Source organism: Dermochelys coriacea, chromosome 4, assembly GCF_009764565.3.
Source record: "Dermochelys coriacea isolate rDerCor1 chromosome 4, rDerCor1.pri.v4, whole genome shotgun sequence".
Lineage (NCBI taxonomy): Eukaryota > Metazoa > Chordata > Testudines > Dermochelyidae > Dermochelys > Dermochelys coriacea.
Window position 1 is genome coordinate 146,124,713 of NC_050071.1, and position 22,123 is coordinate 146,146,835.

The window sequence follows — 22,123 nt, forward strand, 5'->3', positions numbered from 1 at the left end:
CTAAAATCTAAAGGTTTATTCATAAAAAGAAAGAAATATAGATGAGAGCTAGAATTGGTGAAATGGAATCAAAGACATACAGTAATGGCCAAAAAGAAAAGGAGTACTTGTGGCACCTTAGAGACTAACAAATTTATTAGAGCATAAGCTTTCGTGAGCTACAGCTCACTTCATCGGATGCATTTGGTGGAAAAAACAGAGGAGAGATTTATATACACACACAGAGAACATGAAACAATGGGTTTATCATACACACTGTAAGGAGAGTGATCACTTAAGATAAGCCAGCTCAGGAAACTAGACTGCACATCGATCTGTTGGAGCTCAGGGCTGTCGAGAACACTGCCCCTGTCAGGGCCATGACAGACAATGCATCATGTGTGTTCTGTATCAATAAGCAGCAAGATTGCCTCCCTGTGCGCTGAAGCTGTGGAACTGGTGCCTGGCTCATCAGAGCCAAATATCAGCAGTCTACTTCCCAGATACTGGGAGCACCACAGCGCTACAAATGGGAGCTTGACACCCAAGTTCTCCACAGTGTATTCCAACCTGTCCTCTGTTCCATTTGTCTATGAAGGCGGCTTTCCTAGTGGCCATCACGTCGGCCCGTGGGGTCAGGGAGACTGGTACTTTGGTAGCAGATTCTGTCTTTATGCTGTTCTTCAAGGACAAAGTATCTTCACGTCACGCGCTAAGTTCTTATCTAAGCTTCTGTCAAGGTTCCATCCTGACCAATCTATTGGTCCACCAGGGTTTTTCTGAAGCCACATGGTGCTCTGCAGGAAGCCTGTATTCATACCCTGGAGGTTAGAAGAGCATTGGCTTTCTACTGAGATAGGACCAAGCGAGTCTCCTAGGCTCTCTATCTCCTTTGAGGTAGACTGAAGGGCTCCTCGCTCTCTGCTCAGACTATCGAGATGGCTGTCCAGGTGTATTAGCACTGGATGCTGCAGGTATTCACCCCCAAAGGGTGCTGCTAGCACATTCACCCGGATCACAGGCAACAGCTCCAGCACTGCTGCAGAGCATGTCAGTGTCTGAGCTCTCTAGGGCTGCTCCATGGGCTTCAATACATTACGTCCTGATCTGTACCGCCAGCACTCGGTTCTGCTGGGCTATCTTCAGTTCTGGACTCCAAAGTTCCCTCCTCCCCTTGGGATATTGCTTGGGAGGCCCCTGTAGTGGCATACTGTGCAGATTGAGAAAGGGGGCTAAGCAATCCCCTGACAGAGGGAGGGAGCCCGCTGAGGAGGAACCCGCTGTGCTGGGTGTATGAAGACAGGGAATTGGAAGCAGGGGGGCTGGGAGAAGGGAGGGGTGTTTGAAACCTGCAGTTACTGTCTGGGGAGGGGGGAGTCGGGAGGCTGGTGAACCCAGAGGGGGAGGAAGCCAGCCAGGTAGGAAAGGCTCAGGGAAAGTGGCAGCAAGGCCTGGGCAGGAACACACCTTGGCTGCTGCTATGAGGGTCCCTGAGCCGAACCTGGAGCAGAGGGGCCCGGGTTCCCCTGCCAACTGCAGAGGGGTGGCTCCTGGGCAGTGAATGGGCAGACTGCTTGGGACTATGGGGAGACCCCCCTGGAAGGGGAACCGCGAGTGAGCTGGCCGAGGGCCAAGTCCCAAAGAGGCAGGGCAGCTGCTGGAGTGAGAGAGGGGCTGCAGAGCAGGAGAGCAGTGGAGAGACCGGCAGACCCGCAGGAAGGGGCGTTAGCCTCGTAGAGTTAGTCCCCAGAGAGGCCAGCAGGAGACGCTCTCCGGCAGGTGGCAGAGCGCGTCGTCACACCCCCTATAGGGATGCTGCTGGAAGAAGAGAAGGTTACTCACATTTTCTTGGAGACGTGGCCCTATGGGCACACCAGTCCCCCTCTGTGCCCTCTGCTTCGGGCTGTCCCCAGGGGCATTTGGGCAGGGAAGGAACTGAGAGTGGTTCTCCCACGCACCCCGGCCTCCGGGCCTGGCACGAGGAGGCCAAGAGGGCAGGCAAGGGCGCAAGGGACACTGAATTGGGAATTGCCACCCAATGTCTCGGGGGTGCCTGTGCCCTGACGTAAAGCCCCTGCTGGGATAGGCCTATCGGAGAGCCGTAGTCACTGCACGAAGTGAGGAACCTCTTCTGCATGGCCAGCTCCTCCAGGTGGGAGTGGGGGGGATCCTGCTGCTGCATACGTGGTTCCTCAGGGTATGTGGGGATGGGGACGGGGACCCTGCTGCTGCACACACGGTTTCTTGAGGGACGGGGACCCTGCTGCTGCACATGCGGCTGCTTGACGTTCTGGGAATGGGGGAAGCCCTCTGGGTGCTGGGGGGACAGAGTCAGGGTACCAGACCCAGAGCCCTGGGTGGGGGAGGAGGGGTATTGGACCCAGAGCCCTGGGGGAGTCAGGGGGAGCCCATCTCCTGCTGCTGCATGCATGGGGGGGGCAATGGGTCTGTGGTGACGCGGGGTCTGTGTGCCTCTCCACAGTGGTCAGACGAGCCGAACACGGCCCCCATGCAGGGCTCCCATAGCCAGAGCCTGCACACTCAGCGCCAGCTGAAGGAGGCACTCTACAACCAGATCATCCACTACTTCGACCAGGGCAAGGTGAGCGCAGGGGGGTGCGACCCAGGGAGACTCCCCCTCTTCCTATGGCCTGTACCCCTTCTGCGCAGCCCATACCCCTTCCCCATGGGCCAATACCCCCTTCCCTACAGCCCGTACCCCTCTCCCCATGGCCGTACCCCCTTCTCCATGGGCCCATACCCCCTCTCCCCATGGCCCATACCCCCCTCCCTGCAGCCTGTACCCCCCTCCCCGTGGCCTGTACCCCCCCATCTGCAGCCCCTCCCCACGGTCCCCTACCCCCTCCCTGCAGCCCGTGGCCCGTACCCCTCTCCAGCACTGGCCCCAGGAGCTCTGATAGTTTCACCAGTTCCCCTCGTCCCCTGGGGGTCTGGGCACTGCCCCCCTCCGGGTGGGGCCTCCCAGAACATGGGCAGCCACTCAGGTGAGCTGGGTCCCAGCTCAGCCCCGGTGCGGGAGTGCCCCCTGCAGGATGCTGGTGAGACTGCAGCAGCGGCCAGCCCATGGCTCTAGTGGGCCCAGTCCAGCCGCAGCCCTGCCCAGGGCACGAGCCGCACCGTGAGGTCACTCCAGGCCTGTCTAGGCCCAGCTGCCCCTACTGCGGCCATGCAGCTGCCATACGCTGCTGAGGCCCGATCCCTGTGGCAGGGGTGCCTGGCACCCCATGCCACACTCTCCCCCACAGCCTGGGCCTGGCCTCTCCAGATAGGCTCATCACAGCCTCTCCCAGGGCCGGTCCCACTCCCACAGCACAGCTGGTGGTCCCCTTGGCCTGGCAGAGCGGGGGCAGAACCTGCCCGGGCATTGACCCCTGTGCCCCAGCAGCGGATCAGTGGGTGCTGGAGGCAATGCCCAGAGCAGAGCTGTGTAAGAAACACTCCCACCCCCCTCCCAGCCCCATGGGGAGCCCCTGACTCTGCCCCCCGTCTCTCAGCAGATGTGGGAGGAGGCAATTCACATCTGCAAGGAGCTGGCCGAGCAGTACGAGAGTGAGGTCTTTGAGTACGAAATGCTGAGTGACATCCTGGTGAGTCCCCAGGGGGCCCTGCGCCTCGGAACTGAGTGTGCAAGGTGGGCTCCAGGCAGGGACGCTGTCAGCTCGCAGGGACTGGGAGCCCAGGGCTGGGAAACAGGGGCTGCAAGTCGGGAGTGAGGGGCACTCACAGAGCTGGGAGGAGCCCATGGCTGGGTTAGCAGGGGGCTGCCGGCTGGGATTGAGGGGCAGCAGCAGGACTGGGATAGGAGGGGACAGTTCTGGGGAGTTGGCAGAGCTGGTCTCCAATCTGGCTCCTCTTGGGTTGTGGCTTTGGGGTGAAACACAGTCTAAGGGGGGTCGGGCCCCATCCTGTGTCTTGTAGCAGCGGGAGGCAAAGTTCTATGAGAACATCTTGAAGGTGCTGCGGCCCAACCCAGACTACTTCGCCGTGGGCTACTACGGGCAGGGCTTCCCCACGTTCCTGCGGGTAAGAGACCTCCTGCCTCTCCTGGGGCCCATCACAGCCAACCACCCAGCCAGGCCGGCGTCCCACCCTCTCCCAGCCCACAGCTGAGCTCCTGGACCCCAGATGCCGGGTCGGAGTCGGCCCCTTTGACAGCCTTGGGCGAGGGTCCCCTGCTGATGGCCGAGCCCCAGACCCTACCCTGCTCCTCTCCCCCTGCCCCCCCAGGGATCCTCCTCTGGAAAATCCCCCACAGTTTGAGACCCCGTGGCCTGGGGACCCTGCCTTGACTTCCCTGAAAGAGACTCCAATAGGGTCTGACAGCGGGGAAGGGTTGGGGTAGGTGGGGAGGGGCCAAGGGGCACTGGCAGAGTAGGGTGTGGGGAGGAGGGTGAGATAGTGGGGGAGGAACCAGGCCAGGCCCCCCACTCCCTGCCAGAACCAGCTGATTCCTCCCCCACCCGCAATGGGCCAGGCTGGCCCCCCATCCCCCACCAGCACCAGCTGGTAACCCCCACCCTCGCTAGGCCAGGCCATTGCAGCAGGGTTGAGCCAGGCAGGCACGGCCCTTGTGGGACAGGAGGACAGGGACACTGACCTTTCCCCCCACCCCCCAGAACAAGGTTTTCATTTACCGAGGCAAGGAGTATGAGCGCCGGGAGGACTTTGAGATGCGGCTGTTAACCCCCTTCCCCTACGCTGAGAAGCTGCAGACCACGTCCCCGCCAGAGCAGGACGTCACCGACTCGCCGGGCCAGTGTATCCTCCCCGTACCCAGGGAGGGGACTGGGGCTGTCCCGGTTCTGCGGCCAAGGCCCAGCTGTCTGTTGTCCTGGTGTAACGCACCCACCTCCTGGGTGTGGGATTCTGTCCCATCTAGTGGCACCAAAACCACTTAAAGAGAGAGAAAATGTGTCCACTACAGCCTTAGCTAAGAGCCAAGTAGCTTTGAGCTCACGCAGGAGAGGCTCATACACTAAGCTCCAGAGGTCCCAGGTTCGATCCTGCCTGCCGATGACTGGGGTCTGTTGGTGTTACACCAGGCACTGGAGCCTGGCAGAGTGTCCCCCCCCCCCCCAAGTTCATCCCGCGTAGGCCCTCCCCTCCCCCGAGCGCACCCCATGTAGGCCAGAGTGTGCCCCACCGCAGGGCTTCCATTGTGCAGGAGTCCCAGTATGGGTCTCGCTAGGTGTGGCGGGCGAAGGGGTCCTGTGGGCCTCCCCAGCAGGGCTCACCCCAGGACAGATCCGTGCTTTGGCTGCTCCTTCACTCGGCCAAGATATCCAGTGCTTCACCGTGCAGCCCGTGGAGGAGGCCAGGGACCGATTCAGGGGAAGGAATGTCCCCGAGCAGATCGTCAAGTGAGTGCCCAGGGCCCAGAACCCCCAAGGAGGGCATGCCAGTGCCCTCCCCAGTACAGCCTTGGTGCCAGGAAGGGTGCTTGGGGGCGTGGGTCCCCAGGTATGGGGAGGTGGTTCCCTGGAGGGGGATGGGAGGGGTTTTCCCCAGACATGGGGGGCAATTCCCCAGGGAGCCAGAATAGGTGCTTGGGGCGGTGGGGAAGTTGATGCAGGTCCTGAGACAGGGTGTGCTACATGGAGGGAGTGCCCCCACCCCTCCCCATGCTGACCCCGCCTTCCTCCTGCAGTTTCTATAAAGCCAACAACATCCAGCACTTCAGCTACTCACGACCCTTCAGGAAAGGCCCAAAGGACCCTGACAACGAGTTTGCGGTGAGCCCATTCCTGGGGGAGCCCCAAGCTTAGGGGGCATTGGTGCAGTGCCGGTGTGCCAGGGTGGGAGTGAGCAATGGGGGAATCTGGGGGGCTGGGGCAGCATCAGTGGGAGCCCTGTGCTCTGGGGGGGCGAGGGAGCATTGGGGGGAGGGACCCTGTGCTCTGGGGGGGACAAGGGAGCATCAAGGGGAGGGGCCCTGTGCTCTGGGAAGGTGAGAGAGCGTCGAGAGGAGTCCTATGCTCTGGGGAGTCCAGGGGAATGTTGAGGGGAGCCCTGTGCTCTGGGGAGCCGGGGGGGGGGGTTCCCCAGGTGGGAGGAGCTGTTCAGCTTCCCTCAGCCAAGGCCCATGTGATGACTGAACTCTGACACACACCCCCAGACCATGTGGATCGAGAGAACGACCTTCGTGACAGCCTATCCACTGCCTGGCATCCTGCGCTGGTTTATGGTCACAGCCACCACCCGGGTGAGGCCCTGGCAAGGGAGGAGCTGAGGGAGGAGGGAAGCGGGGGTGTGCCAAGCCAAGCCCAGGGCGGGGGGCACCCTTCTCCCATGCTTAGTCCCCCGTCCTCCGCCCCCTCCGGCCTTTGTTCTCGGCTGGGGTCTCTGCTCAGCTCGGGCTGACAGGCAGGAGACCCGGGAGTCACTGGAGCTGGCATTGTCTCTCCGACCCCCTGGTGCTCTGGGTCAGTTTCAGCCAGTTCCTTACTCTTGGTCTGTCCTGAGAGCAAACTTAACCCCCCACCCCACGCTGGGGAGCCATGCAAGGTCTGGGGGAAACTGAGGCCCACATTCGCTCTTTGTCACACGTGGTTAAAGCTGGATTCAGTGTTCTCTGGCCAGTCCCGTCTGGCTGCCTGGTGAGCTCCAGCACTAGTGCGGGGAGAGGTGGCCCCTGCCCTGCTTGCATAGGGGCTAGGGGAAGAAAGCCTGGCTTTCCCAGAAGTCCCCAGCCACAGGGTGTGGACGCAGCAGAGCCAGGACTTGGCCTCCCCATCCTTCCTCTCAGTGAGTCTGGAGATGCCCTGCGTGTTGGGAGTGTTAACTGGTGACATGACCCTCGGAGCAGCTTGGACACAGGTGGGCGAGGTTTGCAGTAGGGTCCCGGTGGGGGATCACAGTCTGCCCAGGGTGGCCTGTTCTCAGGCGGGATTGTGGCAAGCCGGGGGTCCCCCCAGCCCTCTGCAGCCACTAAACATCCCCCCTCCCCCGGCCCAGACCATCATCAGCCCCCTGGAAAATGCCATTGAGACCATGAAGAAAACCAATGAGAAAATCCTGACCGAGATCAACCGGCACCACAGCGAGCCCAGCCTGCCTGTCAACCCGCTCTCCATGCTGCTCAACGGCATCGTGGATCCAGCTGTCATGGGTGGCTTCGCCAAGTATGAGACGGTGAGAGCTGGGAGGCTCAGGGGTCGGGGAAGCAGAGAGCAGTTCTGCTGCTCTGCAGGGCTGACCCAAAACAAGGGGGCTTCACCACCTGCCTCCACTGAGCTGGTGTCATGCAGTGAGCACTGTAAAGCATCACAGAGTAGTTATTGTCTATGGGGAGCCCAGGGCTGGGGCAGCAGGGGCTGCAGGTTGGGAGTGAGGAGCATCAGCAGGTGAGACAGGGCTGGGGCAGCAGGTGGGGATTCAGGAGCATCAGTCGAGCTGGGGGGGCAGGGGCTGCAAGTCGGGAGTGAGGGGCATTGGCAGAGATGTGGGGAAGGGAGCACAGAAAGGGTTGCCAGGCATCCGCTTTTCCACCGGAATGCCCATTCAGAAAGGGACCCTGGGCAGCACCGCTGACCGGGCCACTAAGTCCGGTCGGCAGCACGGCGTGGCTAAGGCAGGCTCCCTGCCCGGCTCCACGCAGCTCCCAGAAGCAGCCGGCATGTCCGTCTCTTAGGTGCAGGGGTGGCCAGGGGGGTCTCTGCGCGCTGACTGCAGCTCACATTGGTCGGGAACCACAGCCAGTGGGAGTTGCGGGAGCGGTGCCTGCAGGCAAGGGCAGCGTGCGGAGCCATCTGGCTGCCCCTGAGCCTAGGAGCCAGAAGGACATGCCAGTTGCTTCTGGGAGCTGTTCAAGGTAAGCACTGCCTGGCTGGAGCCCACACCCCGAATCCTCTCCAGCACCCAAAACCCCTGTCCCAACCCTGAGCCCCCTCCTGAACCCATAATCCCTCATTTCTGGCCCCACCCCAGAACACGCACCCCCAGCCGAAGTCCTCACTGCCTCCCATACCCCAACCCCCTGCCCCAGGCTGGAGCCCTCTCCTGCACTCCAAACCCCTCAGCCCCACCCCACAGTCCAGAGCCTGCACCCCCTCCCACACCTCAACCCCTGCCCCAGCCAGGTGAAAGTGAGTGAGGGTGGGAGAGAGCAAGCAATGGAGGGAGGGGGGATGGAGTGGGTGGGGCAGGGGGCAGGGCAAGGGTGTTCAGTTTTGTGCAATTAGAAAGTTTGCAACCCTAAGCAAAGGAGGGAGCCCATGGCTCACATAGCTGGGGGCTGTGGGTCGGGAGTGAGGGGCATCGGCAGAGCTTGAGGGGAGCCCATTGCTGGGGTAGCAGGGACTGCGGGTCGGGAGTGAGGGGCACCGGCAGAGCTGGGGGGCGGGGACCATAGGAGGGAGCCCATGGCTCATAGAATCATAGAATATCAGGGTTGGAAGGGACCTCAGGAGGTCATTGTCACAGAGTCCCCGGGCGATTCTCTGGAGCTGCTCCCTACGAAGCCAGGCAGGACTCTGGGGAAGTCTCCTCTCTGGGCGCAGCCTGTCTGCAGGACACACAGCTCACCCGGCTCCCCGCTTCCTGGGGAGCATTGACCTCGGAGCATTCAGCATCTTCTGCCCCTCCATGCGCTTCCCACTGCGAGTCCGCCTAGGCGGGGTCCTGGGGAAGCCAGAGGATCCTGCCCCCCAACTCCGCAGTCAGACGTGACTCTCAGCCAGCCAGTAAAACAGAAGGTTTATTAGACGACAGGAACATGGTCTAACACAGAGCTTGTAGGCGCAGAGAACAGGACCCCTCAGCCAGGTCCATTTTGGGGGGGCAGTGAGGCAGACAACCAAGTCTGCACTTCACTCCATGTCCCCAGCCAGCCCCAAACTGACACCCTCTCCAGCCCCTCCTCCTCTGGGCTTTGTCCCTTTCCCGGGCCAGGAGGGCACCTGATTCCTTTGTTCTCCAACCCTTCAGCTCTCACCTTGCGGGGGGAAGGGCCAGGCCATCAGTTGCCAGGAAACAGGGTGTCGGCCATTCTCTGTGTCCAGACCCCTGCACACACCTGCCCTGTAGGGCTCTGCCACGATCACACACCCTTATCCCACCACCTAGATACTTAAGAACTGCCTAGGGGAAACTGAGGCACCCCCACACTATTCAGAGGAAACATTAAGAACAGTCCCACTTTGTCACATCTCTCCCCCCTTCGAGACTGAACTGAGCGGGGTCACTTTAGCCGGTGACCTGGGGAAGTTCGAAGCCACCAACATTCCCATGGATGCCCCAGTATCTCTCCCATTTCTTGCTGGGAGTTACATCAGGCCCTTCCAGTTTAATGCCCTCCCTTAGGGAGTGGTCATAGTACTCACATGCCGCATGTGGGAAGGTTTATGTGGCCCGTGCCCTTTTGCCACCCCAAAATCCCCGGGGGTCAAATGGGATCAGGTCTTCTCCCAGCGCTCCAGTCTGGAGGGCTGCAATTCGGGCTCTCTTGGTTAAGAGCCCCCATCTTGACCTGTTTCAGAGTAGCAGCCGTATTAGTCTGTATTCGCAAAAAGAAAAGGAGTACTTGTGGCACCTTAGAGACTAACAAATTTATTTGAGCATAAGCTTTTGTGAGCTACAGCTCACTTCATTGGATGCATTCAGTGGAAAATACAGAGGGGAGATTTATATACACACACAGAGAACATGAAACAATGGGTTTATCATACACACTGTAAGAAGAGTGATCACTTAAGATAAGCCATCACCAGCAGCAGGGGGGGGAAAGGAGGAAAACCTTTCATGGTGACAAGCAAGGTAGGTTAATTCCAGCAGTTAACAAGAACATCTGAGAAACAGTGGGGGGGGGGAGAGAAATAACACGGGGAAATAGTTTTACTTTATGTAATGACCCATCCACTCCCAGTCTCTATTCAAGCCTAAGTTAATTGTATCCAGTTTGCAAATTAATTCCAATTCAGCAGTCTCTCGTTGGAGTCTGTTGTTGAAGTTTTTTTGTTGAAGGATAGCCACCCTCAGGTCTGTAATCCAGTCACCGGAGAGATTGAAGTGTGCCAGCCCTTTTCAAGGTCACCACCTTTTTGCCAGGGTCGAGCTGCAGACTCCTCCGTCCCTGGGACCATTCGCCGCAATCCCCAGGGGAACCCTGTTACTGCAAAAGTCCTTCTCTCTCCCAGGGGCAAGCCACAGGCTCCTCCGCTCCTGAGACTGCTCACTGCAGTCCCCAGCGGGACCCCATTACTGCACAGTCCTTCTCACTGGTCACACACTCCCAGGAGTTAACCGCCCCCCGAAACCGCTCCTCTCTGAGCCTTCAGCGGGCCTGATCCTCATCAATCCCCCTTCGTTTTACTGCTCCCTGGTCACTTACTGCAAGAAGCGCCATCCGCGGGGTGCAGTACATCCCACCGCTGCCACCAGTTGTCACAGAGTCCCCGGGCGATGCTCTGGAACTGCTCCCTGGGAAGCCAGGCAGGACTCTGGGGAAGTCTCCTCTCTGGGAGCAGCCTGTCTGCAGGACACACAGCTCACCCGGCTCCCCCCTTCCTGGGTCTGACCTCGGAGCATCCAGCATCCTCTGCCCCGCCGTGCGCTTCCCACAGTGAGTCCACCCAGGCGGGGCTCCTGGGGAAGCCAGAGGGTCCTGCCCCCCAACTCCGCAGTCAGACGTGACTCTCAGCCAGCCAGTAAAACAGAAGGTTTATTAGATGACAGGAACATGGTCTAACATAGAGCTAGTAGGTGCAGAGAACAGGACCCCTCAGCCGGGTCCATTGTGGGGGCCAGTGAGCCAGACAACCCCGTCTGCACTTCACTCCATGTCCCCAGCCAGCCCCAAACTGAAACTCTCTCCAGCCCCCGCCCCCCCCCCCCCGGGCTTGGTCCTTTTCCCGGGCCAGGAGGGCACCTGATTCCTTTGTTCTCCAGCCCTTTAGCTCTCACCTTGCAGGGGGGAAGGGCCCAGGCCATCAGTTGCCAGGAAACAGGGTGTCGGCCATTCTCTGTGCCCAGACCCCTGCATGCACCTGCCCTCTAGGGCTCTGTAAGGATCATCCACCCTTATCCCACCACCTAGATACTTAAGAACTGCCTAGGGGAAACTGAGGCACCCCCACACTATTCAGAGGAAACATTAAGAACAGTCCCGCTTCGTCACAGTCATCTAGTCCAACCCCCTGCTTGAAGCAGGACCAATTCCCAACTAAATCATCCCAGCCAGGGCTTTGTCAAGCTGGGCCTTAAAAAGGGTGGTAACCTATTCCAGTGCTTCACCACCCTCCTAGTGAAATAGTTTTTCCTAATAGCCAACCTAGACCACCCCCACTGCAACTTGAGACCATTGCTCCTTGTTCTGTCATCTGCCACCACTGAGAACAGCCGAGCTCCATCCTCTTTGGAACCCCCCCCCCTTCAGGTAGTTAAAGGCTGCTATCAAATCCCCCCCTCATTCTTCTCTTCTGCAGACTAAACAATTCCAGTTCCCTCAGCCTCTCCTCTAAGTCATGTGCTCCAGCCCCCTAACCATTTTTGTTGCCCTCCGCTGGACACTCTCCAATTTGTCAACATCCTTTCCATAGTGGGGGGGCCCAAAACTGGACACAGTACTCCAGATGACGCATCACCAATGTCGAATAGAGAGGAATGATCACGTCCCTCAATCTGCTGGCAGTGCCCCTACTTACACAGCCCAATATGCCATTGGCCTTCTTGGCAACAAGGGCACACTGCTGACTCATATCTAGCTTCTCGTCCACTATAACCCCTAGGTCCTTTTCTGCAGAACTGCTGCCGAGCCATTCGGTCCCTAGTCTGTAGCGGTGCATGGGATTCTTCCTTCCTAAGTGCAGGACTCTGCACTTGTCCTTGTTGAACCTCATCAGATTTCTTTTGGGCCCAATCCTCTAATTTGTCTAGGTCACTCTGGACCCTATCCCTACCCTCTACCATATCTACCTCTCCCTCAAGCTTAGTGTCATCCGGGAACTTGCTGAGGGTGCGATTGATCCCATCATCCAGATCGTTAATGAAGATGTTGAACAAAACCAGCCAGAGGACCGACCCTTGGGGCACTCTGATTGATACTGGCTGCCAACTAGACATGGAGTCGTTGATCATTGCCCATTGAGCCCGACGATCTATCCAACTTTCTATCCACCTTGTAGTCCATTCATCTAGTCCATACTTTTTATGGATAAATGGGGACTGTGGGTCGGAAGTGAGGGCACCAGCAGAGCTTGGGGGTCAAGGCTGGAGTAGCAGGGGCTGCAGGTCGGGAGTGAGGGGCATCGGCAGAGAGCAGAAGAGGGAGCCCAGGGCTCTCACAACCAGGGGTGTGGGTCGGGAGTGAGGCATTGTGTCTCTGTTCCATGCTCAGCTCCACCCTGCCGGGGGCTGAGGCCATGTGCTGAGCCAGGCCGGGGTAGGAGCTGAGGCGGGTTTGCTGTTGCAGGCATTTTTCCAGGAGGTCTACCTGACGGAGCACCCCGAGGACCGGGCCAGTATTGAGAAGCTGCAGGATCTGATCGCCTGGCAGGTAGCTCCCCTCTTGGTGCAGGGCTCCCCAGCATCCCACGGCTTCCTGGGAGTGTTTCTGTCCCAGCCTCCTGCAGCCAGGAGCCCTCTCAGCAGCTGCTCCAGGGAGAACATTGGAGGATCCTTAGAGTTTCCCAGACGGGGGATCTTTTCCTGAGCCCTTTGCCCTGCGCATGCTGCGGTCCAATCTGGCACCGGGCACTGACCCCTCAGCCCCGCCAGGCCCGTGTGGGTGCTGCCCTGCTCCCATTGCCTCGCAGCCCTCCATCTAGGGACCCATGTCCCTGTAGCGCAGAGGTGGGCAAACTACGGCCTGTGGGCCACATTCGGCCCACGGGACCGTCCTGCCCGGCCCCTGAGCTCCCAGCCGGGGAAGCTACCCCCTGCCTCTCCCCCACTGTCTCTCCTCCCCCCGCAGCCTCAGTGCGCTGCGCTGCGAGCGCTCTGGCCTGACGCTTCTGCTGGGTGGCATGGCTGCAGGCTCTTGCTGCTCTGAGTAGCATGGATAAGGGTCAGAGGGTCCCAGGGGGCAGTCAGGAAGCAGGGGGCGGTTGGGTGGGGCAGAGGTTCTGGAGGGTGGTGGTCAGGGGATGGGGAATGGGGTTGGGTAGGCGTGAGAGTCCTGGGGAGCCTGTCTGGGCGCAGGGGTGTGGATCGGGGTTGGGGCAATCAGGTGACAGGGAGCAGTGGGGTTGGCTAGGGGGTGGGGTCCCGGGAGGTGGCCAGGGGACAAGGAGCGGGTGGGGGCTTGGATGGGTCGGGAGTTCTGAGGGGGGCAGTCAGGGGGCGGGAAGTGGGAGGGGGGTGGATAGGGGGTTGGGGCCAGGCTGTTCGGGGGGCATGGCCTTCCCTACCCGGCCCTCCGTACTGTTTCGCACCCTCGATGTGGCCCTCCGGGCAAAAAGTTTGCCCCCCGCAACCGCTGTAGCCTGGGTTGTGTGAGCCAAGGGCCGTGTCCGTCCTGCGGGTACTGGCACTGAGCCTGTGTCCCGGCAGATTCCGCTCTTGGCAGAGGGGATTCGAATCCACGGCAGGAAGGTGACTGAGGACCTCAGGCCCTTCCACGAGCGCATGGAGCAGTGCTTCGTGCAGCTGCGAGCCAAGGTGGAGAGCCAGTATGGCCTGCGGGAGCTGGTGAGTGCTGGGTGGGCATGGGGTGGGCGGGGGCGGGGTCAGCGGGGCTGCCTGGCGGGCGGGGGGTGGCGTCAGTGGGGCTGCCGGGCGGGTGGGGGGTGGCATCAGCGGGGCTGCCTGGCAGGCAGAGGGCGGCATCAGCGGGGCTGCTGGGCGGGCGGGGGGTGGGGTCAGTGGGGCTGCCTGGTGGGTGGGGGGGTGGGGACCGGTCAGCGGGGCTGCCCATTGGGTGGGGGTGCTAAGGAGGTGGACGTTGAAACCAAATGGTTTCTCTGTGTCCCAGGGAGGGGGACAGGGGCCGGCCAGGGAATGGGGTGGTGCTGGCACCCCAGGGCTGGAGCAGGGCTGATGAGCCAAAGGCTAAAATAAAAAGCAGCCAGCGAGTGGCTGAGCCCAGAAGGCCCATCCAGGAGCTGGGAGCAGTTTCATGCAGCAGCTGAGCTGCCAGCAAAGCCCCCTCCCCCCACGCAAAATCAGCCAGGTTGTGAGTCACTGTAAACCGGCGCTGGGTGGGCTGGTTGCCCACAGGCCCATAAGCCTGAGTCCTGCACCAGGGACGGTGCCAGCATCTAAACAATAAAACACCTGGATCTCACGCCAAGAGGGGCTTGGCAGCCGCAGAGCGAGATCTTTCGGCGTCTCTGTACCTGGCCGTCTCCCAGCAGCTGCCCTTCGAATGCCCTTGGCAAAGCCTCTCACAGGAGGCTGGTGAGGAACCAGTCACTGTGGGGTGAGGGCGAAGCTCTGCCCTGGAGCAGAAGGCTCAGAACAGAGCAGGGATCGATGGTCCGTTTCCATCAGAGCAGAAGGGTCCCAGCAGGGCCCCAAGGGGCAGACTGGGGTTTCAGATATTTATTAACAAGCTGGAAAAGGGACGTGTGAATCTGCAGATGGCACAAAGGTATTGAGAGGAGCTGAGCCCAGAGGAGCCCGTGAGGAATTTGAGGGACTGCCCTCGGGAGGGGAAAAGGCCGCACACTGGCAGGCACTGCTGGGATTCAGGGTTGATTGATACGAAGTAACACACAGTGGAGGGTTTAATCTGAACTCGATATGTGCCTTCTCAGGGCCTAACTTAACAGTATCCGCTCAAAAAGAAAAGGAGTACTTGTGGCACCTTAGACGAACAAATTTATTTGAGCATAAGCTTTCGTGAGCTACAGCTCACTTCATCGGATGCATTTGGTGGAAAATCCACTCAGCAAACCGACCCAGTGTCGCTGGGCAGCTCAGTGTGACCTCGACACAAGGTGCAGCTGATGCCAGAAAAGCAAACGAGTTGCCGAGCTGTTGGACAGGCAGGGGAATAATGCAGGGAACAGTCTAATGCTGCCCTATAGACGGGGCGTGGCCCCTGGCCCCTGGCTCCCACAGGACAGCACAGAGCGGGGCTCACAGATGTCCGGCGAGGGCAATCGGACCCTGGAGAAGGTCTCCTCTGAGGGACTGCCCAGGCTGCGGGGGTTGTTCTCTTTGAGAGCAGACAGATGTGTGGGGGTGGCTGGGGTAGGCCTGGAGAAGGGGCAGCAGAGCCCTGTGTTCCCTGTCTCACAGCGCATGGATGTGGGGGGCAGTCCGTGCAACTCAGCAGGCAAATTGGGAAAAGTAACCAGTGTTTCAAATGGCTCTTGGTTAGCCTGTGGAATTCATGGCCACAAGCTGTTGCTGAGGCCCAAAACTCAGCAGTGTTCAGAGTGGGACCAGCCCCTTTGAATGAGACCATCCACAGCTGGCACAGTAAATACTGAATAACCCGAGTGTGGCAGGGCTAGAACCGCGGGCATGAGCCCGGCCTCTGGCTGCGGGGTCGGGAGGGGCAGGTTAATTTGCTCTCCGTGCGGCAGGGCTGCTACTGGCCAGTCTCCAGGACAGGCATCTGGGCCAGTCCAGTCTGGCGCCTTCTCATGCTCCTTGGGGATCTGGCTGCGGGGCGGGGCGGGGTGGTGATTGCCCCTTGCCTGCTGCTCCTAGTGCCCCATCTGTGCTGCCCACCTGGGGCAGGGTCCCTGGGGCTCTGTCCTCGGCTCCCTTCGTCCTCCGCTCCTGCCTTTGGGCAAGCAGCCCCGTCCCACTCAGCCTCCCCCGGCTGCAGGCCCATGTCAGCCCTGAGCCAGCCCCAGCCCCCGCCCCCCTCTGGGCTCACTCTGTGGCCCCAGTGCTCCAGTGCCCATGCTGCCTGGGGGCGGAGCTGCCCCATGGGGGAGGGGCCTACAGGCCTGGCTGGTGCTGGGGAGAGAAGCTCAGCCCTGGCCCCCTGGCTCCCTGTGCTCGCAGCCCTTCCTGGAGGAGAGGCGCAGAGGCCGCTCCCACTCCAAGGTGTGGGGCCCAGAGACAGAGCAGCCCAGCCGCCCGCATCGAGACAGGTGAGTCTTGGAGCCAGGGAGCAGCCCTGCTCTGTCCTCCCTCTACAGCCACTGGCCACCCCCCTGCCTCACTGCCACCTCCCCAGGGACTGCCCTCCCCTGCCCTCCCCCACAGCCCGACCCTGCCTCACTGCCCCTCCCCCCCCAGCCACTGCCCTCCTCTCCCCTTCCCCTTCAGCCTCAGTCTGGTCTCCCCCCCAGCCGCTGCCCTCCTCTCCCCATAGCCCCACCCTGCCTTGCCCCACCCCCACCCAATGCCTTGCCTCCCCTCCCCCTGCCTTGCTGCCCCTCCCCCAGCCCCACCCTGCCTCACTGCCCCTCTCCTCCCAGGTCCTTCCCTCCCTTCCCCCCTCACCCTCCCCTTTCCACTCTACACTGCCACCACCTGCCCCCCCATGGCTGCCCCCACCCTGCTCTCACAAGGCTCCCCTGGGGTGTCTGCAGCACAGAGCCCCCTCCCTCCAGGAAGTTGGAGCCCTGTGCTCCTGAGCATCCCCCCGAGGCCGAGGAGCGGAAGAGCGCGCGCCGGGAGAATCGTGGCAGCACCTTCTTTGGGTACCGGCGGCAGGAGCAGCGCCAGTCCATCTTGGAGACCCCGGAGCCCAAGGTAAAGTTGCCCCCAGCTTGAGCCGTGTCCTCTTTGTGGCACCGCCCCAGCCCATGCCCCCTGCCAGGCCTGCACCGTCACACACTATGAGCTGCGGTGCCCCCGCTGCCCTGCGCAGGGGCCAGAGCACAGCAGGGCTGGGACATGCCTAGGTGAGAGCAGCCTGTGTGGCCTGGCCTGCCGCACAGAGCCCTGGAGTCTATTCCCACCTCAGCCGCTGGGTGAGGCCCAGCCTCTCCGGGCCTCAGTTTCCCCATCTGTGAAAGTGGGAAAGAGCTAGAGGATTCATGTTATTCCCCTACTCAGCTTGTGCTGGCAACCCCTGCGCCCCAATGCTGTGTCCTGGCTCCCCCCGGGCTGGCCCCAGCTCGGCTGCTGCTGCTGGTCCTTTGGCTACCTGGGAGTGGGCTGGTGGCTGCTGACCCAGGACCTGGAGCCCAGGGCTGGGAACCTGAGCTGCTGCCCCTTGCTCCCCCAGGAGGAGAAGTGGAGACTCTCCTGGAATGTGACTGAGAGTTGCCTGGCTGGTGCCGAGGGAAAACAGCCACCCCCGCAGAGAGATGCCAGCGCTGCCTCCCCCAGTGCAACAGGTACAGGCACCCCTGCAGTGTGGCAGGTGTGGGCCTCCCTTTCCCTCCCCCCCAGTGCGGCAGATACAGACACCCCCTTTCCCTCCTCCCAGCGCGGCAGATACAGACACCCCCCATTCCCATCCCCCAGTGTGGCAGATACAGACACCCCCCTTTGCCCCCCAGCGCAGCAGATACAGACACCCCTTTCCCATCCCCCCAGTGCAGCAGATACAGACACCCCTTTCCCATCCCCCCCAGTGCAGCAGATACAGACACCCCCCCCTTTCCCATTCCCCAGCGTGGCAGATACAGACACCCCTTTCCCATCCCCCCCAGTGCAGCAGATACAGATACCCCCCCCTTTGCCCCCCAATGCAGCAGGTACAGACAACCCTTTCCCATCCCCCAGTGCGGCAGATAGACACCCCCCTTTGCCCCCCAATGCGGCAGATACAGACACCCCCCTTTCCCATCCCCCCCAGGGCAGCAGGTACAGACACCCCTTTCCCATCCCCCAGGGCAGCAGGTACAGACCCCTCCCTTTACCCCCCAGTGCAGCAGCTACAGACAACCAGGGCTGGGATTGAAGGGGGCTGCGGGTCAGGGCTGAGAGGCACCAGGGGCGCTCGGGTCGGGGGTGTCCAGGCCACGTCTGCTCTGTTGAGCCGTAGACAGCAGCTCGGTGATTGTCTGGGTCGGTCCCAATCCCAGTGGGGTGGATTCGCCCCAGACATGCAAATCAGATTCTTGTGGACACAAGAGTTGCTGGGGCCGCTGAGTGCCGCTATTGTCTGGGTGAAGGTCCCTGTCGTCCAGGATTGAGCAGGGCCTTGTGAAGGCGCCTCTGTCCGAGCATGCTATGCAGGGGGCTGCAGACTAACCATGGAGAGTCTCTGGGGGGGGACCCCTCTGTGTAGCCCCCACCTCCCGTCAGTGCCTTAGTGAGACATTTCCTCCACTGTGTGACCCTGGTCATCAGCGCCGAGGCCTCGTCTGTGCTGCTAGTGCTGGTCACCTCTGTGCACCAAGCCTCCCCTAGCTGGGGCCCTGCCTGCGGGACGCCTGTTTGGGGGCGCTGGGGCAGCGCTCCCACGAGCGCTCGCTCTGCTGTGGCTTGTCAGAACAGTGCCCTGGCTTGGAACCACATGATGCCCAGCGCCGCTCTGTAGCTGGGGCTCCTGGCAAGGCTACCTGCTGGGGAACAGCTGGCCTGCGACCTCCCACCAGCTCCAGCTCCAGCTCCATCACTGAGGGAGAGGCTGGGGCCCACAAGGACACTGGCCGGTCACTCATCGTTCAGTGCCTGGGGGTCTTGGGTGTGCCCTGGCCACATGGAGCCCTCGCCCCACCCTCCCCTGCCCCCCTTTAGCTCCGGGATTTGGCTGGGGCAAAGGGCCTGAGGGCCTATTTATGCCTTCAGACTTGGGGGGGAGGACAGGCCGGTCATGGGCAGCGCCCCAGTGCCCTGTGCTGCTCTCCTACCTGTGGGGCCAACACGAACCAAGGACAGGATCCATGCGGTCAGACAGTCCGAAACCCAGAGGCCGTACGGGGAGTGGTCAGCTTGGCTCTCGTGGGGGGCTGGTGACTCCTTCACAGCCCATATGTGCCCAGCCGCAGAGCTGGCACCACAAGGGTATGGGGTAGCGCCGGCTTTGCTCCAACTGCGCATGACCGGGAAGGGCTCAGCACTGTGTCCTCCTCTCTGTGTACAGGGGCAGCAGGGTCCCCCCGGGGCTTTGCAGGGCAGGTGAAGAGCGCCAGCAAGGCCCCCCCACTGCCCCGCAAAATCAGCTCCAGCGTGTACGAGGCCTTCATGGAGCAAAGCACCGGGCCCAACAGTGGGAAGGTACTGGCCAGGGCCTGGGCTGTAGGATCTCCCCAGAGCCATGTTGGAGGGCTGGGCCTAGCCTCCCAGAGCCACCTGGGGTGCAGGACCCAGCCCCCCAGAGCCACTCACTAACACTTGTTCTTTTTTGTTTTAGCAGCTGACAGTGGATGGAAGTAAAGGACTGAAATCACCGCCCCCGCCACCCCCCAAATCCAAGCGCATGACCCAGATCTGATGAAGGCATTTGCTGGCTGCTTGGTTTGGCTCTCACCCCTCTGTGCTCTCCCTGCTCATCCCTCTCCCCGCACACGCTGGCTGAGCCCTGGTCTAGACTCATTCATCTTCCCTATGGCAGCCTGAGCATCCCACACACACCCCGCCCCCTGGTTCCTGTGTGCTTGGAATGCAGAAGCCCCAGATTGCTCAGCTTGCCTCTCACAGGAGGCACCAGCCTAGGGCTCATTTGCTCCCCCTGAGGAAGGTGTAGGAAACATTGCATCTAGCAAATCTGCCCCATGACCGGCTGCCCCAGCCCCAGGGGGCAGCTGCAGCCCTGAAGCAGGGCTCTGGCTCCCTTCCCACTCTCCTTTTCCAACGAACCATTTGTGCTCTAGATAGTCTCGTTCTCTGTGTAAAGGCCCAGCCCCGTAGCCATCCTGGGGCAGAGTGCTCCACAGGCGAATGCAATGCTGCCTGGGGAATATATTTCCTTTGAATTGCCCCTATTTAGTTCTACGGCCTGTCCCTTTGCTGTGAGAACGGGGGCTCCCCCAGTTGCAGCCCAGTTAGTGTTTGATAGACTAGTGCACTCACTCAGCAAGAACAATCCCCTGTGGGTGGGGCTGGATGGCCCTTGAGCACTGGCTGGTCACAGAGCAGCACTGGAATAGGCTCTGTATTGGCCACCAGCTGCTCCCAGCTGTTGCGACCCCCGCCCCCCCCTCGAGCTGCGGTGCAGTCAGCTGCCTGCATCACCTCTGGGGCCCTTCCACAGCAACCACAGCTCAGGGCATCTGAGGCCATTTCCCATCGCCTGGGCGCAGCAGGCCCCCCGCACCCCTGATTGTAGGGTGCCTCCCCACATTGGACTCAACGATGAGGCCTAGCCCACAGGCCTGGCATGGTGTGAACATCCCCTGCTGTTCAGCACTGCCGGGGCTTCTGCTGACCCCAGCCCCAGAGTGGGGCAGCGGCAGGAGCCGGGCTGCTGTGCGCTGCACTCGGGTCCCCCCACCAGGCTGCAGCATGACGAGAGGAAGCCAGACAGGCTTGTGCGTCCCCACCATGGGCACCGCACCAGCCGAGCCACCCTCGGGGCAGGGCAGCCCCAGGATTTGTGATCTGCCCAGTTCCTCACAGCAGCTCCTTGCCCACCCCAAGCCAGCCAGGCCCTGCTGATTTCCCAGCGCGTCCCCTCCGCACTGCTGGGTTTTGTGTTCCTGGGGCCATGGGATGCCTGCCAATAAAGAGACTAAAGCCTCCAGCCCACGCCTCTGCACATCCATGCCCAGCCCCTGACCGCAGTCTAGCGCTGGGGGAGAGTGAAGGCAAATTCCTAAGAACAGACTAAAATGGGGAAGGGGGGTGTGTGTGCAAACTTTTTGGGCCAAGGGCCACATCGGGGTGCAAAACAGTATGGAGGGCCTGGCCCCACGCCCTCCCACCTCTAACTGCCCCCCTCTGAAACCCCCCCCGCCCCGATCCTTATCCCCTGATTGCCATGTCCTGGAACCTACCCCATCCAACCACCCCTGCTCCCTGTCTCCTGACCGCCACCCCCACTCTGCACCTCCACCCCATCCAACCACCACCTGCCTACCCTCCCACCCCCCGGGACCTCCTGCCCCTTATCCAACCCCTCCCTCCCCCCACCTCTTTACCATGCTGCTCAGAGTGGCAGGACAGGCAGCGACAGGACAATACTGTGGGCCAGATGTGGCCCATGGGCCATAGTTTGCCCACCTCTGGACTAAAAGGCAACGGGGGCCAGGGTGCACTGGAAGAGTGTGCTATAGAGGGCAAGGCAGATGGGGGGGCGTTACCCTGGACGTAGGGGCTTGGAGGCAGGGGGTAGCCCGAGCCCAGCAGCCCTGGGGAACGATGCCTGGCTCAGAAAGGCACAGCGTCCCTGAGGCCAGCTGCACAAGATTCGCTGTCATGCCCCCAGAGAGCAAGTGGGCCAGGGACCACCCCAGGAGCTCCTGGGGGTAGTCACAGAGCGCCAAGGGGGGTCTGCTCCCACACTCAGCCCCAGCAATTCCCTATCCAGCACTTGCAGCCTCCCATTTGGGGGCACTGCGGGCTGTGAACACAGGCAAAGCTACAGTAACCACCCGGAATCCTGCTATGGCCAGACGCCCCCAAGAAGCCCAGTCAGACCATCTGAGACACAAGGAAGGGAAGGCCCAGCCATCCCCCCACTGCTCTAACTACTAGACCCCACACCGTTCCTAGAAACCAGGAATCCTGGCTCCCCTCTCAGAACCGGATTGTCTTTGCACACTCCCCCAACAGCTGATGCAAAAGCAGAGCTGGCTGAGACCCTGTATATTGGGACCTGGGCACAGCCCTCACTGCTGCGTGTGTGGAATCAGGCCCAGCCCTCACACGAGGGCAGTGCAAGGGGCAGGCCTGCAGGTGGAGCATGGCTTTAGAATCATATCATAGAATATCAGGGTTGGAAGGGACCTCAGGAGGTCACCTAGTCCAACCCCCTGCTCAAAGCAGGGCCAACCCCCAACTAAATCATCCCAGCCAGGGCTTTGTCAAGCCAGACCTTAAAAACCTCTAAGGAAGGAGATTCCGCCACCTCCCTAGGGAACCCATTCCAGTGCTTCACCACCCTCCTAGTGAAAAAGTTTTTCCTAATATCCAACCTAAACCTCCCCCACTGCAACTTGAGACCATTGCTCCTTGTTCTGTCATCTGCTACCACTGAGAACAGTCTAGATCCATCCTCTTTGGAACCCCCTTTCCAGGGTAGTTGAAAGCAGCCATCAAATCCCCCCTCATTCTTCTCCTCTGTAGACTAAATAATCCCAGTTCCCTCAGCCTCTCCTCATAAGTCGTGTGTTCCAGTCCCCTAATCATTTTTGCTGCCCTCTGCTGGATGCTTTCCAATTTTTTC

The 22,123-nt window shown here is 60.9% G+C and overlaps 1 protein-coding gene across 5 annotated transcripts in view; it reads left to right on the plus strand.

Annotated features, from left to right (window-relative positions):
• LOC119854624 (dedicator of cytokinesis protein 2-like) overlaps positions 1–20,479 on the plus strand; it is a 337,122-nt gene extending 316,643 nt beyond the window's left edge. For 2 of the 5 annotated variants that reach the window (XM_038399401.2, XM_043512930.1), the window contains 15 exons: positions 2,462–2,581; positions 3,498–3,587; positions 3,919–4,023; positions 4,617–4,758; positions 5,279–5,360; positions 5,648–5,732; positions 6,116–6,202; positions 6,955–7,131; positions 12,407–12,490; positions 13,486–13,623; positions 15,898–15,986; positions 16,431–16,593; positions 17,072–17,183; positions 18,881–19,014; positions 19,151–20,479. In XM_038399401.2, the coding sequence (XP_038255329.1) occupies positions 2,462–2,581; positions 3,498–3,587; positions 3,919–4,023; positions 4,617–4,758; positions 5,279–5,360; positions 5,648–5,732; positions 6,116–6,202; positions 6,955–7,131; positions 12,407–12,490; positions 13,486–13,623; positions 15,898–15,986; positions 16,431–16,593; positions 17,072–17,183; positions 18,881–19,014; positions 19,151–19,231 (1,689 nt within the window). In that variant the 3' untranslated portion in view covers positions 19,232–20,479. Of the gene's footprint in view, positions 1–2,461; positions 2,582–3,497; positions 3,588–3,918; positions 4,024–4,616; positions 4,759–5,278; positions 5,361–5,647; positions 5,733–6,115; positions 6,203–6,954; positions 7,132–12,406; positions 12,491–13,485; positions 13,624–15,897; positions 15,987–16,430; positions 16,594–17,071; positions 17,210–18,880; positions 19,015–19,150 lie in introns of all 5 variants that reach the window. The other 3 variants (XR_006280678.1, XR_006280679.1, XM_038399402.2) reach the window with 3 other exon arrangements.
• Positions 20,480–22,123: the final 1,644 nt, after the last annotated feature.